At 59.8% G+C, this 15,878-nt stretch overlaps 2 protein-coding genes across 4 annotated transcripts; both read right to left on the bottom strand.

Annotated features, from left to right (window-relative positions):
* Window positions 1–516: 516 nt before the first annotated feature.
* PNKP (polynucleotide kinase 3'-phosphatase) lies at window positions 517–6,677 on the bottom strand. The gene is made up of 17 exons (XM_047077603.1): window positions 6,585–6,677; window positions 6,139–6,302; window positions 5,438–5,484; window positions 4,798–5,100; window positions 3,812–3,891; window positions 3,672–3,729; window positions 3,474–3,581; window positions 3,098–3,169; window positions 2,104–2,152; window positions 1,926–1,996; window positions 1,753–1,845; window positions 1,565–1,661; window positions 1,416–1,477; window positions 1,073–1,182; window positions 907–994; window positions 764–825; window positions 517–677 (listed from the first exon to the last, which is right to left on the bottom strand). The coding sequence occupies exons 2-17, from the start codon at window positions 6,287–6,289 to the stop codon at window positions 560–562; spliced, it is 1,569 nt and encodes a 522-aa protein (XP_046933559.1). The 5' UTR covers window positions 6,290–6,302; window positions 6,585–6,677; the 3' UTR covers window positions 517–559.
* An 801-nt stretch (window positions 6,678–7,478) lies between these two features.
* On the bottom strand, window positions 7,479–15,788 carry AKT1S1 (AKT1 substrate 1). 3 transcript variants are annotated; one of them, XM_047077593.1, is made up of 5 exons: window positions 15,652–15,788; window positions 11,297–11,682; window positions 10,199–10,276; window positions 9,947–10,116; window positions 7,479–8,549 (listed from the first exon to the last, which is right to left on the bottom strand). In XM_047077593.1, exons 2-5 carry the CDS (start codon window positions 11,673–11,675, stop codon window positions 8,406–8,408), a joined length of 771 nt encoding a protein of 256 aa, XP_046933549.1. In that variant the 5' UTR covers window positions 11,676–11,682; window positions 15,652–15,788; the 3' UTR covers window positions 7,479–8,405. The 3 variants fall into 3 exon arrangements, with proteins under 3 accessions (XP_046933549.1, XP_046933547.1, XP_046933550.1); XM_047077591.1 differs by lacking the exon at window positions 15,652–15,788 and adding an exon at window positions 14,995–15,643; XM_047077594.1 differs by lacking the exon at window positions 15,652–15,788 and adding an exon at window positions 14,526–14,977.
* Between the last annotated feature and the right edge of the window lie 90 nt (window positions 15,789–15,878).

The raw sequence follows: 15,878 nt of genomic DNA, 5'->3' as shown, positions 1-15,878 counted from the left end.
CTGCCGCTGGGGTGCTCTCTCCATCCCTTTGGGTTCGACAGGTCGTGCTTGGCCAGCAGCACACACAGGCTGGGGCCGGGGACCTGCCCCCTGTGACTGTGTTCCCAGCACCGCCTTTACTGCTGCAGGCACTGCCCCAAGGTCAACTTCAGCTCGCAGTTTCTCACTCACCAAATCCAGCTCTTATCCTCAGGGTCACAACACACATGCTCCTGCGCTGGTTCTGCAGCCCGGCAGCCACGCGCAAGGAAGACCCTGCCCCGCCCCCCCGGGGGGCCGTGTCCCTTGCGGGGGCTCCCCAGCCTCAGTCTGGAGCACCCACGGCCACGGGCTGAGAGGCCTCAGTTACTCCGGCGGGAGAGGCATCTGGCCGGACACGCTCAGGACAAATCCCACCCCTGTATCCACCCCGGGAGTCCCCCCCGGGAGTCCCCCCCGGCCCCGCTTGGGGACTAGCCAGGTGCCAGTCCTCGGCCGGGCAGACCACCCTTCTTCCCAGCACAGTGCTGCCCGAGCTTAAAGGAAAACCATTTATTGGGGGTTGGGGGGCAGGGGCAGCTCAGCCCTCTGAGAACTGGCGGTACAGCCGCTCGAGGGGAGGCTCCACGTTCAGCCGGAACGGGATTTCCAGGATGGCCGAGAAGCCTTCCGCCAGCGTCGGGGCCTCGAACTGCTTTCTGGTGGCAGGGGTGAGGAGGGGAGGTGAGACCCGGCCTGGGCCCCTGGCGCCCACCCGCTTGGAGCCTCCCCGCGGCGGGCTCACCTGTAGCCAAACATGACGACGTCGGACACGGGGGCGTGAGAGGAGCCGGTCATCTCTCGGAACTGTGGGGGGTGGGGGTCAGGGGTCAGGCTGGGGGGTGGGGGGCTGGGATGGAGGGGGGCGGGGGGCACGGGCCAGCTCACCCGGTTGTTGTGGCGCGCCTGCTCCAGCGTGGCGCCGAAGAGGAAGCAGCGGCAAGGGACCCCTGCGTCCCGGGCGCACTTAATGTACCTGTTGGGCCAGGAAGGGGCCGGGCTGGTGAGGGGCCCCAGGCCCGCCCTACAGAGGTCACCCGGGGGACCCTGGTACCTGGCCCGGGTGGGAGGGTCCGGGTTTGTGTTGTCGATCACAACCCGTTTCCTTTGCTTTAGAGCGGTCTCGCACGTGGTCACGCAGCGCTGCCATGAGCCCAGGGTGTCCTGGGGGACACGGCAGGTCAGGAGACCCGGTGGGGGGGGGGCGGGGGCACGCAGGGACCCAAAAGAGGCACAGAGACCCAGACGGAAGTGGGGAGCGAGCACCAGGACAGGGGCGGGGAGGCCTTGCCAGGTGGCACGGAGACCTGGAGGGGAATCGGCAACCCAGTAAGGAGGGGAAAGCAAGCGAGGGGCCGGGCAGCACGGCCCTCGGCCTGGGGCGTGGGGTGTCTCACCCGGTTCACGTGGACGTAGCCAACCGACACGAGATGCTCCTGCAGGAAGGTGGTCTTGCCAGCTGTGAAGTGGGGGACGGGATCAGGGGGCGCCCGAGGACCCAGAGAGGGGCTGGGGCTTCTGGATGTCAGGGGGTCAGGTGTCTCACCCCCAGGAAATCCCACGGCGACCACCACTTCAGGGCTGTGACTCAAGAGGGAGCTGGCCTCAGGGAGGTAGAGCGGCCCGGAGGGGGAGACGGTTCTCTGGGAGGGGTGGCCGTGATGAGTGTGACTCCCGCCTCCCCCATCCCCCCCACCTCCCCCAGCCCCCCCCCTCCCGCCCCGAGGGCCTCACCGGGTCAAAGGTGGGGAGCACAAAGCTGGCGACGGGCCACTTCAGGAAGAACTCCTCCGGCGTGGCGAAGGGCAAGCCAAGGTTGAGGGCAAACTGGGAGAGGAGGCGGGGGACGCAGAGGTCAGACAAGGTGGGGACGCAGCTCCAGGCGGGCAGGGGACGGGGGGCCTCACCAGACGGTCCGCACAAGAGAAGTCTTTCTTCTTCCGCCCCGGGGCCCAGTTGGCTGGGCGTCCGGCTGCGTCTGGAACACAGGGGACACACCCCCGCGTCCACCAGCAGCCTTGGGGACACACGTTCCCCAGCCCCAGTGGATCCATCCGCACACCCTCCCCATCCCCAGGCCCTTACCTCCCACAAAGACACTGTCACCTACGGAGATGGGCACGCCCTCGTTGGCCTGGGGAGGGACAGGTGACGGCAGTAAGGAGCCTGCTTCCACATCTCCCTGGAGATGCTTGGCTCAGTCGGTGCCCTGCTGGAGGCGCCACCCTCAGGCCACTTCTCACCCCCTTCACCGCCACCGCCCAGATCCTGGGCTGTTCCATCCTGGTTTGTGGGCTTCTGCCCTCACGGTCTGTTCCCCACATGGCCACCAGAGGGTGCCAGTTCCTGCTCATGTTGACTCCCCCCCCCCACCCCACCCCTCCCAACCCCACTGGGCACCACCCCCTTGCTCCCCTGCTGGGTAAAGGGGAAGCCCTTACCTGGGCCCTCAAGGCATCACAGTCCCACACCTACCCGCCCTGACCTCATACCCCTCTCTCTCCCCCTCATCCACTCAGGTCCAGCCACCCAGGCCTCTTCACTGTCCCTAAACACCCTAGTCACAGACCTGCCTCAGGACCTGCTGCTTCTCCCACCTAGACCACTCCTCCTAGATACCCTCATGGCTCCCCCCACAACCAGCTTCAGATCTAAAAGGCACCTCGAAGAGACCTTACCTGACCACCGCAGGTACACCCTGCCTCATCTTGCCTCGCTTCCTCCCACTATTTTACACACCAGCGTGTGCACGTACAGTCTGCACCCTCACTGGTACGTGGGTGCCCCAGCAGGCCTGTCTGGTACACGGATACCTTCAGCTCAGGAAGCTGTTGAACTTCAGAACAATTGCACACACAAAACAACCAACAAGCGACTGATTTCCTCCTTGACTGCTCTGACTTTGAGTTCAAGAGCGTTGCCCTCACCTACCAACAGAATGTGACACGGAAGGCGAGGACCTGGGGAGGGGAGGAGAGGAAGAGGAAGGAGGCAGGACGGCAAACCCCGGAGACCTGTGGAGGGGAGGCCGGGCAGAGGGAAGAGGGAAGAGGGGAATGACCCGGACGCCGAGGCTCACCTGCTCCCGCAGATGGTCCCACATGCCGATCACCGGCTTCCGGTACAAGCCGGCGTGCGTGGCCACCAGCACCTGTGGGTGGGAGTCCCTGAAGGCAGACACCCTCCTGGGCTCCTTCCCAGGATCCTCCAAGGATGCTACCCCAACCCTCACCAGTCCAGAGAGAGCTCCCGGTGCCCCAGAACCGGCCACTTCTGATGAGTTTCTCAGCATAACCCCGCCCAGACCCCGCCCTCCACCTCCCCACGGGCACTTGCGGCTTCTCCGCAGGCCCCTGTCCCCTCCTCTCGGTGCCCCCAGCTCAGCACCTCTGTTCCCCTCTCTCTGGGTCCCCACCCCCCACCTCCACAACCCTCCGACTCCCTGGCAGCCATACCTGAAAGGGAAGGCCCAGCTTCTCCACCACAGCCTCCACCTTGGCCTTGAACTCCTCTGCCGACAGCTTCCCGCGCCCGATGCCCATCTGGTTGGTGAAGATCACCAGCTGGGGAGCACACGGATGTCACCTGGTGCCCTCCTCGCCCGGGCCCCGGCCTGCCCCGTGGCCCAGCCATCACGCACGAAGCGCACGCACCTTGTAGCCTTCCGCATCCAGTTCCCGGAGCTTACGGGGAATCTCTAGGTACAAGATCCTAGGGCGGATGGGAAAGGGGTAAGGTGACGGGGGACCCCCTGTGGGTGCCTCACTCACCCCCTTGTTCTGCCTCCTATCACCTCCAGTCACTGGGGCCAGTGGGAAAGACCTTCCCAGAGCGGGTGGTGATGAGGGTCCCATCCAGATCAAAGGCGGCCACCTGATGGTCAGCGAGAAAAGAGGAACAGCGACATTGTTACGCCTCCCATCCCCCCCCCCCCCCACGCAAGGCGGAGACTTCTCACTCGCCCTTCACCCCTAGGGAAACTGAGTCACAGAGCCTCCACATTTTACGAGAGGGCAAAGCCACAGCAAGGATGTGTCCCTGACACCAGAGCCTAGAGCCTAAATCTTTACCCTACTGCCTCCCACTTCTTCTAAGCGCCTCAGTATTCCAGTCTTTAAAATGGGTTTCACGGGGCACCTGGGTGGTTCGGTCGGTTAAGCGCCCGACTTCAACTCAGGTCATGATCTCAGGGTTTGTGGATTCAAGCCCCACATCGGGCTCTCGGCGTAGAGCCCGCTTCAGATCCTCTGTCTGCCTCTCTCTGCCCCTCCCCTGCTCACTCTCACTCTCTGTCGCTCAAAAATAAGCATTAAAAATTTTGTTTTTGGGGGTTCGTATCCTGCCCACCCTCCTCCCCTGGCCTTCACGCCAGAAGTCTAATAACCCTGGAAATAAAAACAGGAGTGGGGTTGTTGGGTACTAACCGCGTATCAGGGGCTGTGCCTCGTGCTTTGCATGGATTCAGCATTTTACTGGGGAGACTAGTGGCGCTAAGGACACGTGAAGTAAGGACACGTGAGCTCGGGTCTCTGCTACAATGTGCTACACCTGCTACCATGATTGTGGCTCGTTGCTGAGGTTGCTGAGGTTACTGCGGGTCAGGCCGGAGCTGACATACATCCACGCCCCCCAGCGCCTGACTGTCATCAGGTCCACTTCTCAGACAAAAAAAAAAAAAAAAAAGTGGAGGCCTAGAGAGGTTGAATGACCTGCCCAGGGGCACACAGCAAACTTAGGGTCAAGCCCCCGCCTGCGTGGCTCCTTCAGCTTGGCCCTCACCTTGCCCCGGGGCTTCACCCCAGGTGCTGTAAACACTAGCAGCTTCTCAAAATTCTCCCAGCCGGAGGATGACTTCCGCATCCGCTTCTTCTTCGGTGGTTCAACGTCCCCTGAAGCGTCTGGGGCCACCGGAGGGGTGCCGGGTGGAGTGTCTTGCTGGGATTCAGACGTGCGGGCCTCTTCCCAGCGCAGGGTTAGCGGGTGGAGGCCGTTGACCAAATACAGTGTGTCCCCCACCCTCAGAGAGCCTTCTGCCCCCGGACTCAGCTCCTGGGTCCCAGCAGTTGAGGGGTTAATTCCCAGCTGCAAAGAGAGAGAGCCGAGCTGGCATTAACTGCATCCCCCACCAGGAACCTCCTCTAATTAAACGGGACTTCTTTTCCCCACCTGCCAGTCAGATCCATAAGCCCCGCCTCTTCGCTGTGTACCACCAATCAGGAATCTGGAAATGTTACAGGCGGCCAGCCTTATCCAATTTAAATGTGGATGGATCCCCAACTGAAGAAGGTAATACGCCGAGGCTTCTCTATTGGCCACACCCCCTTCCCTCCAAACCAGATTTTTTTCCAAAGGGCCTGTTCCCGGCCGGGTTGCTATTCTTGCCCAACGCCACCCCCAGGCCTCACGGAGGAACTGGTACCTGTTTCACTGCCACGGTCTTAGTCCCAGGGTCTGCGACCAGCTCCACTGAGGGTTGAGAGGGTGGAGTCAGAATGTGCATCCTTGTGTGATCGTTTTCCTCATTACTGGAGAGCACGGCCAGCTTTAAGCCACAGGATGGGGGCCATAGCACCCATTCCGGAGGGGAAAGCAGTGTATTTCTAAATGGGATCGGCTCTCTCCTTTATATGCAGGAATCAGATAAAGGCCTTAGGACTGCCTGTGACGCGGGTTCTCGCCTAGGGACAGGGCGGGCATTTTTTCCGTAAAGAATTGGCTTCTCCCTGATGAGCCGTGTGCTTAGGTGCAGGTCCTGGGCTTCCCCCGTTACCACCTAGGCCTGCGTAGTACTTCTCACCATAGGATCGGCTCTCTCCTTGTCAAGGGTCGTGACCTGACTCAAGCCTTCCCGGTGACCTGTAAGCATCCTCCTCTGACACCTCTATAGGGATTGGTTCTATCCTCTCCCCACTAAGGCGTCTGGCTAGTTCCAGGTCAGGCACAGCCTCTTTCTCTTCCTATACTCTCCAGAGGGCACCTATCAACTTCAGGACTAGCTACACCACGCAATTCCGCCTGGTGGCCAAACATCTCCCTTACCGGACCGGCCGTCCAGTTTTCCTGCACTGTGTTCCCGCTCCAGCAGCGGGCCACACCCCCTGCAGCCCCGGCCCCGCCCACCTTGGTTTCTGGAGCACTTCCGGTCGGTAACCCGGGTCAAGGGTCCCCGGCCGAGGACCAGGGCTTGCCCGTCCGAGGGCAGGAAGATGGGGGGCGCACTCCCAGGGGGGCTCTCCAGCCACAGGCGGCCCTGGGGCTCCACCTCGGCCATCCCTAGCGCCGGCCTAAGGGGAAGTAGGTAAACAGGTTTGATTGACAGAACGCCCTCAAATTGCCACAGGAAGTCCCGCCTCCTCCCTCCCCGTCCACCAGGAATTTCCCTTCTTCCGCTGAAGGCTGCGGAAATCCCACCCTCTTGCCGGCCTCAGGCTCGCGCCGTTTCCCAGGCGACGACGCCCCGCTCAGTCCTGCTGCGAGCCCGGACCCCTACGTCCGAAGGCAAAAGCCAAGAACCTCGCGCGCGCCCTCAGCTCGGCCCACGCTCACCATGCCGGACCGGGGCTCACCTGCCACTTGCGACCAGGGAAGTCCGGCCCGAGGCGCTCTGCTCGCAACTCCACCGGCTTCTTTCTCTGTTTCTCGGCGGACGGAAATGACTCGTCCTACGGGAGGGGACAGGGCCTTGGCTCCTCCCATTACAGGAGCCCCGCCCCTTTCCAGACCTGCCCCTTTGGTCCTCCGGTGCTCTGACCTTCATCTCTCCCGCAGCAATGGACGGCTCGGGCCAGTAGGGGGTGTGGGTCTTCTTTTCGCAGATTTTCTTTCCACGTTGAACTCTGTAACATTCATTCCCTTAGTTATAGCGGGAGAAACTTTTTTTCCATTTGATGATCATTGCCAGTCCAAGAAATCTCCGCCCCCGACAGCAGCCCTGACCCTCAATACTTGGATTTTCTCATCTGTAAAGTGGGGATAATCGTTTCCATTCATGGGGTTACTAGGAAGATTAAAAGAGTTAATACATGTTAATAACTTTATAAAATTGTTTGGCTGGTAGTTCGTCCTGTTTATGTCTCATCTGTTGCGCATTCCTCCGGTGGTGGTCTGATGGGAGATGAAATTACAGGTTTACTGGACCCCGCCTAGACTTGGGATCAGGTGTCAATTTCAGCTCTGTCAGGCAGAAAACCCCCGGCCTCACGTGGAGGTTCCTGGTTTTGCTGGGGTCTATGTGGACTCAGAACACTGATTCCTTAAAGACTATTCACATTCCAACATTCATCTCCCTGAAGAGTGGGGATCTATGGTCACACAGGGCTGGAATCCCCACTCCCACCCTGTGAATCTCTCTTTTATCTGTAAAAACTCCCAGCTTTGCACTGAAAATCCATGAAATGCTGCTCATTCGGCTTCAGGAAATGTTTGTTGAATGAACACAACACACTTTGTACTCATTTGCCAGAGGTAAAATTCTTTAATCTCAGACCACCCCTCCCAACTCCCAATCCCCACCCCCGACTCTCTCCCCCACACAAGGGCCGGAGAGCGAGGGCCCCTGCCCCCCACCTTGGGCGGACGAAGGCCCTTTAAGGCACCTGTGGGGGTGGGGGGAGAGGGGCGGGAGCTGGTGCCGTCCGGGATGCAAGGACGGACTTCGATTGGCAGGCTGTTGTGGGATGGAACCAATGAGAGGGTATCAGACGCAGGGACAGAATTGGGCCATCCCTGGGAGGGGGCAGAGGGACACTTGGTCGGGACTAGGTCAAAAACAACCCCAGTCCCAGTAGTGTAAAGAACGTAAATTTAAGGCCGCAGGCCAATCCTGGGCACAGGAGGAAGGTTTGGCCACGCCCTCAGGACGCTGGAGCCAATCAGGCGGGACAGCCCAGGAAGGGTGGGATGGCGACTCCGGGAGATTGGTCAAGCCCTTTGGGTTCGAGCCGATCAAATGTAGGAGCTTCCCATCTCTAGGCCGAAATGGCTTGCCACTTCCCAATCCTGTGGCTTGGCTTTTCGCTTTCGACCAATGCCGCGCGAGCAAAGCCCTTGTCGCTAGGCAAAAAACAACAGTTGACCCATTTTTGGGCTTAAAACTGGCCGCCCCGATCAGGGAGCGAGCTAATCCCTTCATCGAAAGAATCTGTCGCAGGGCAGAGAAAGCGGCAACAGACCCAATCGAGAAACTAGATAGATCCCGCTCCTCGGCGCGTGAGGGGATCGCGGGCTGGAAGGATGGCGGGGATTGGCAGGGAGGGGGCAATCCCGGGGCCCGGGCGACCTGGAAGGTCGGTCCCAGGTCTGACTCGGATTGGCCGGCCCAGGGGGCGGGGCAGGGGTGTAGTGTGGAGCGGAGCGGACGCTGGGCCGGGAAGCTCTTTGCTTGGGCCTCAGTATTTCCGCTTCAGCTTCTGGAAGTCGCTGGTGTTGAGCCGCGGCCGAGGCAGGTCCCCGAAGACCTGGGTGTCCTCGGCCTCCCGCAGCACCAGCGCGCGCATGCTCGCCGCGATGCGGTCCAGGTCGGGCGAGGAGGGCTGCGGAACGGGGGTGGGGTCAGCGCCCGCTGCGGCCCCGCCTCTTCGGCGCCACGCCCCAGCCCAACGCTTCTCGCCTGTTAGGAAGGCCCTCCCCCCCCCCCCCCCCCCCCCGTCTTGCTCCATGTGGGATCCTTCCACCCAACTCAAAACACCACCTCCTCCAAGAAGCCTTCCTGCCTCTCTCCTCCTCCCCTTCTTGGCCTGACTCCACGCGCAAGAACTACTTGTCCCATCGCCGTTCTAGTTCCTTATACAATGGAAGTGCTGCTTGTCTGCTGACCATCAAGGCTGTGTGCACCCAGAGAGTGTCATGTCTAAGGATTTGGGGTGGGCTTGGCATCGAGTCATGTAACAATCAGGCCTCCGCCACCGACAAGCTGTCAACGGGCATTTCATCTCCCTAGGCTTCTCTCTCCCCTTTAAAACATAGGGATGATGACAGAGCCTGAGACCATCAGCCCAGTGACTGCTCAAGAGCCCTGAGCCATCACGTTGCTGGCGCTGTAAGGAAAGGACCCCTTTTCGTGTTGGCCTCCACCTGGGAGGGGCCCTGTCATCCTGTCCCCCGGCAACTAGTGCAATCTCCCGTATGGCCCGATCCCTCGAGCGGGGCCTGGCTTCCAGCAGAACAGGAGAGGCCACAGGCAGAAGCTGCACGAGAGCCCCTCCGGAGTCCAGCCCGGCACCCCCACCCTCGGGCCTCAAATGTCAGTTCACTGGGTTTCCACCAGTGGCAACAAGGACAGCCACAGCGGATGGATGCTGCCAGTGAGTCAACGAGGACTCTGAGAGGCACACGGGGAGGGGGCCCAAGGGACCCAGGGCCTCCTGCCTTGTGGCCTGTAACTCCTTTCCAAAAGGAAGCTGGGTTCCAATCCCAGCTCTGTCCCTCACAAGTTGAGGTCCCAAGGAAGTCACATACACTCCCCGTGTGTCAGGGAAGTTCCGGGATGGATGGTGAGGGTCCACCCAGGCCAGCCCAGGGATACCACGTGTACAACTGTGTGGGAGAAACAGAGGAAGTGGGGGAGAGGGAAATGCCAGGAGGAGCCAGAAATATGCAGGGTGGGGACAATAGGTGATCTGACCCCTCTGAGCCTCAGTTTCTCCTTCTGGAGGGGATACCAAAGTACTGGTACCTTGCCTGGAGCAGGTATTCTGTAAATAAAGCTATTCCTAGAAACCGGAAAAGACTTTCCCTACAAGGCACTGGGGTACATTATAAGGCTGCAATAGTTAAAAAATTTTAGGGCTCTGGCCCCAAAACTTGCCTCATGAGGTGGAGGGGAGGATCAATACTATGAAATGTGCCATCCATGCCTGAGGGCTTCCTGGAGGAAGTGACTCTGAGTCTTTCCCTCCACCCTCCTTCCCTTTTCCCCTCTGCCCCTCACCGGCCCATTCTCCTCATCCGACGATCGTGCTTCTGTCCTCTTCTCCTTGAAGGCCCAGACGGGCACGGACACGGGCAAGGACTTGGCATACTGCTGTGTGGGCAGGGCTGAGGCCGGGGGCACTGAGTAGGCTGGGGGGCCAGCAGGGGTCTCCTCGCTCAGGCTGCCATCTGGGGGAGAGGGTGGACTTCAGCCTCTGTCCCTGCCTTCATCCCAGCAGCCCTGGGCATGGGGACAGCCTGGGACACTTACCATCTGTGCTCTCAGGGTCCGACTCACAGAACGGGGGCAGGTCCTGGAGTGTGGCATCCTCGTCCATCACAAAGAGCCCTGTGGAAGGTGTTAGTGGCCCAGGCCGGCTCGAATCCAGCCACTGTGATCACCTCCCCGCCCTCCTCCCCGACCATCGACCATCGGGGCCAGGCCCTTGTGAGCCTCAGGGCTTCTGGAATTATTCCCTCTGCCTCAAACACCCTTGCCCCGGTTATCTTCCAGGTCATCAGCAGAAACAAATCCAGTTTCTATCTGTTACACCCTCGGGTGAAAACAACTGGCTGGATAAACATGAAATCTCTTAAGATCTGTTTGGGCTGAACTGGCTCAAAAAAGAGACTGAGAAAAATAGGAGACGATTATGAGCCTGTTTGACAAATGCGGACCAGGAGGCACAGAGAAGTTATATCATTGCCCAAAGTTCCGTAGCTAATAATCGTGTCACCAGGATTTGAACCGCGGCCACTGGGCTCTAGAGTCTGTGCCCTTAGCCCTATGCAGGCTGTCTCCAGCAACAATGAAGAAGCAAGCCTTAGTAGTAGCCTACTTGCTGAGCCCCCCCACAAACTCCTAATCACTCTTCAAAGCCCTAATGTTACAGGCCAGTCTCTTTGAAGTCCAACCTCCAAATTACCCCCAAAACACACAGCTGCATTTTCCCCTGGCCTCTCTAAGCTATTGCCTGCATCCCTGACTCCTATCTTTGTTCTCACGAGCATGTGGCGCCCCAGATTTGGAAAGAACTCCTGTGCTGCTCAAGCTCCCAGCTCAGGTCCCAACCCTATGGCCTCCATGGGGCACTGCCTCACATCGGGACCACCAACTTCTTGGCCAGGCCAGGAGTCCCTCAAGAAAAGGGCCTGGACTGGCTCTGCGTCTGTCTAGCACCTCCCACCACGGGGCTGGCGCCAGGTAACATGTAAGGAAACTGAGGCCCAGAGATGGGGACTGACCCGCTCAAGGTCTCCCGGCAAGTCAGCCAGGGCTCAGAGACAAGCAAGTCCCACCTCCCCAGGAAAACCTACCTTGGAGGCGACTTGCCGAGCCAAGAGCCACCCCAGCCCCTGCCCCTCTCACCTCCGTTATCGCTGACGCCCAGCCGCTCCCCCGAGGTCTCGGTCTCTGTCGGCTCGTCCTCATCTTCCTCGTCCTCCTCCCTGGCCAGGGTGGGCCGAGGTGGGCTCCGTGCGGGGCTGGGTGGCTGTGGTGCTGGTGGGGGCGCGGGGGGCCTGGCGGCAGCGGCGGCCCTGTGGGCCAGGGCGATGTCGTGGAGGCAGCGGCGGGCGGCCTCTGCCAGGGCCCCCCGGCCGTGGGCTGCATAGGCACAGGGACCCGGGCGGGGCGGTGGGGGCGGCGCGGCGGTCAGCAGCACCAGCTCCGTGCCTGTCCGGGCCCGGAAACGCTCAGCGGCCCCCACCACCGCCTCCCACAGCTCCTCGGGGCGCCCCGACGCCATCCACGCCCTGCAGGGCAGAGCAGGACAGAGAGCTGAGGCTCCGCTGATGGCTGATGGCGCGGCCTACACCCAGCCCTGTGTGTCCACCTGTCCCTAGAGGCCACGCCCATCCCTCCCAGCCACCCTGTCCCTGCTGAGCTCAGCTTTTCTTCCCGAAGCCCGCTACTCCCCCAGATTTCCTCCCCACCCAGATCTCCTGGTACCATCCTCAACCCTCCAGCCCCATCCCTCCTGCCCCACCCTGTCCCCACAGCCTTGGGCCCTCCTTTTGGCCCTGCCTTGTCCGACCTGGGAACCAACTGCCACACGTGACTAAGGAGTACTTGACATGTGGCGGCTCCAGAGCGAGAGGGGCCATGGGTATGAGATCCACACTGGATTTTTGAAGGCTTAGCACAAAAAAGTAGGGTGTCTAACATCTCACTGGCAGGTCTGCTGTTGATGACACGTTGAGATGATGACGTGTTAGCCATAATGGCTAAACAAGACATATGCCGAAAGCGGACCTTGTTTTCTTTTTACTGTTTTAATGTGGCTTATAGAAGATTTGAAACTATATGCTTGGCCTGCGTTCTTTTCCCACTGGACACCACTGCAGCCTCTTCCTGAACCTCTTAGCCTCCAGTTAGGCCAGCACACGGCCCCCTGGGGGTCCTTCCCCACTGGAAGAGCCCCTGCCCCTCCCCAGCAGCCCCAGGACAAGGTCACGGCCCCTCAACCTGGCCCTGCGCTCAGCATCACAGCCTTCCAAGACTTCTGAGGCCTTCAGTCAAGGTGGTCCCCCTACACCTGGATGGCCTGCCTTCCAGTTACTAGTCAATATTTCTTTCACTCTAGTGTGGAAAGAGCTTTCCCTCGCCCCTAGATCGGGTCAGTCCCCCCACTCTGGGCTCCTACAATGGCGGAGAGTCCCCCATTGTAGCACATAGCCCTCTGGGGAGCCTGCAGCCTTCATCTCTGAGCCACCAGCCTTGCCCTGCACGTGGCAGGCCTCGGAGAGCGGGGGCTGAGCAGAAGATGGTGTGCGAGACGCTCTCTGTGCCTAGATTTCCATCCGCAAAGTTTTGTACTTCCTAAGACTGTGCTGGCAATGCCTCTGGAAGTCTTCCCTGGCCCCCAGGATGGATCAGATGGCTTCTCTAGACCCACAGTGCCCTGGGCTACCTCCATTATAGCTCACTGTCACTTGAGCTTGTGACCCTTGTACCTCTGCTGCCTCCTCCATCAGACCGTGAGCTCCCCAAGCTCGAGGACGCAGGACAGGCCTCCCCTAAGCAGACAAGCTGCTGGCTGCATCCCCTTATGAGATGGAAAGAGCAAGTAGTTGGGGCGCCTGGCTGGCTGAACTGGAAGAGCATGTGACTCTTGATCCCGGGGGTCATAAGTTTGAGCCCCACACTGGGTGTAGAGAGTACTTAAATAAACTTAAAAAGAAAAAAAAGAAAAAAAAAAAGCAAGGGGACTGGCTGTCTGCCATCGCAAACCTGCTGTGTGACCCTGGACCACTCACTGGCCCTCTCTCTGCCTCATTTTCTTCTTCTTATAAACCACAGTGGGGGAGCCAGGGCTGCTGGGAAGCTGAGGGGCCTCTTCAGGGAGGTAGGGGGCACCCCATCACTGGAGGAATTCAAGCACAGTTCTAGTCCAGCCTGCCAAGGTCTTCTGTAGCTGGATTTCAATTCGCAGGCCCTTTTCAACGCGTAATCACTTAAGCCGTTGTTTGAAAAGCAGCGACTAAGTGTATGGAGTCTGCACCTGTCAATTCACCTCCTACCTGATCCACTAAGGTGGGAGCGGTTCCCTCACAAATGAGACAGCCCGGGCTCGTGGGCCACAAAGCCCTTGTCGGAAGCTACGTGCAGCGAGAACAGCCAGCACCATTCCGGACACGCCCCACGGCAAATTCACCCTGCACTTCCCATCCGCCAGGCAGGGGTTCAGGGGTGCAAGCGTGTCATCCCAGCCTCTCCCCCACCCCACGAGGGAGGGGGCTGTTATCAACCCGCTTCACGGTGGCAAACTGAGGGTCAGGGAGATTCAGGGCTTTGATCATAGAGTCAGAGGGCTGGATCCTGAGCCCGTGCTTCATCTCGGATGCCAGCCTGCCTTCCTTGCCAGGGAAAGTTTAGGATCTCCTAGTCCAGGTGGGGAAAGTGAGGCCCAGGGAGCCTAACAGTCTCACAGCGACTCCTGGGGTCACCCTTAGCTGGTGGAGGACACCAAGGCTCAGAGCAGGGAAATGACTGGTCCGAGGTCGCACAGGCTGGCAGTGCTAAGCCTGGGGCTCTCGTGTCCCCAGGACATCAGGATTAAACTCTTCGTCCTAGATCTTAGAGCAGTTCCAGGATTGGAAAGAGTGAAATGGGGGTGAGTGGGCGTGAGGGTCCCCCTTCACACTGTGAAGAGGAGGCCTGGGCAAAAATGAGAAGAGTTAACTCACACCTCTCTGCCAAGGCCTGCGGGCTCTCTGAGGCTGGTTACCCAAAAGCAGGGTGGCCAAGACCAGAGGAGACTCCACCCTTTCAGCTGCTGGAGAGTCCTCTATCCTCTAAGGCGCGGAGAGATGGACGGAGGGTCCCCAACCCCCAAGACTGAAGAGTTTAAGATGGGGGAGAGGAGATAAGACTTGTCCCCCACAGGAGGGGGAGGGGAGGGCTAAGGTAACTGGCCTCCTAGGATAAGATGAGATGAACTGAGGGAAAGAACTCTAGGTACAGGTGAGGAAAGAGGCAGAGTCCCCCAAGGAATGAGGGATGCTAGTGAAGCCCCCTTCCAACCACCTGTCAAACTACGAGTCCCCCCCCTGCCCGAAAGTGGGAGAAACTCGAGGATGCCCCCTCACCCCCCTACCCCGCGTAGCCAGGGACAAGGTGAACGTCTGGGCTCTTTCTCGACCTCTCCGAGACCTTCCCACCTCGCCCGAGGGTCCAGGGAAGAGCCACTTCTCTAGGAAGAAAACAGGAAATCCCGCCCAGGTGGGGGCCAGGACCGGAAGTCCCGCCTTTGGACGGGTGAGGGGCGCCCCAAGTCCCCCCGGACAACCCCCACACCCTGTGGACATGGTCCACGACCAAGGCAAGGACCCTTGTGGGTCTGGAGACCGTATGAGAAGGCTGTCTAGGTTTTGCCTTGGGTCAGACACGACGGTTCCCGGGGGAGACCCCTTTCCAGCGCTCAGCGTAGGGTCGCTGGGCGACCTCTGCCCTCTGATCTACGCAGGCCATACCCCTCCCACGAGTGGCTCGCCCTCCCAGCGCCCCTCTCCTCCGGACGGCCAAATCCTCCCCACACCGCGGTTCACAACGCCGCCTCCACTCACGTGCCCGAAGCCAGCATGGCCGGCCCGGCGCCGTCGCCGCCCTCAAAAGACATGGCGGCGCCTCACGTCACTTCCGCGTGGTTGGCCCTCCTCCACCATGCACACTCCGCCTCCCGTATCCGGGCCGCCCGAAACCAAAATGGCCACGGGGACATCACCGGGTCACAGCGGGGCAATGGCGGCAGCACGGTGCCCATAAGAAAGATGGCGAAAGAAAGGCTTCAGCTTGCTCGGAAACAAGCCAAACCATTTCGATTTGCGCCCAAGAAATACGGCCGTCGGCATATGCACACTCAAGGCGTCAGTAAACTAAGGCCAGCGACTTGATGCCCCTCACCCATTGTCAACCTCTTCCACAGAAGTAGAGAAAAGGCATGCCCGTTAATGACATGGCAGGCCAGCCTGGCATCACTTGCCCAAAATGTACATGGACTCTCCCTCCAACCTATCCCCCTTCAGCACCAAGGCTGGTAAAGATCCAATATGGTAGCCCTTTTTGCTTCGGTTTGCCAGGATTCAATATGGCTGCCTAGACTGCTTTCTCTCGACGGTGACTCAGGAATTCGACTAGGGCCGCTTCGTTCCCGCGAATAAGGACGGCTTCATCCCGTTAACCCAAGTCCCTCAGCACCTCTTCTGACGCACACCTTCTCTCACCTTCTTTTCTTTTATCCGTTTCTTTTCCAGGACCTCACTGTCGCGCCCCTCAGAGAGATGAAAGTGCCCCGCATTAACATGGCCGCAGCTGACTGGCTTTGCCTGTGCCCTCGAGCAAAATGGCATCTCTTTAGCTTCAATGCCAGTATACAATATGGAGAAAGAAGTAGGTGTTTCGGAGACGGCTTGAGAGAAGGGGTGGAGCCCTTGGATCCTCCCCCTTGTTT

This window comes from Lynx rufus, unplaced genomic scaffold, assembly GCF_022079265.1.
Source record: "Lynx rufus isolate CCGP_SWC_20201006 ecotype Redwood Valley unplaced genomic scaffold, mLynRuf1.p SCAF_16, whole genome shotgun sequence".
In the NCBI taxonomy this organism is placed as follows: Eukaryota; Metazoa; Chordata; class Mammalia; order Carnivora; family Felidae; genus Lynx; species Lynx rufus.
The sequence above is the reverse complement of the archived record's forward strand: the minus strand, read 5'-3'. Positions and strand labels throughout refer to the sequence as shown.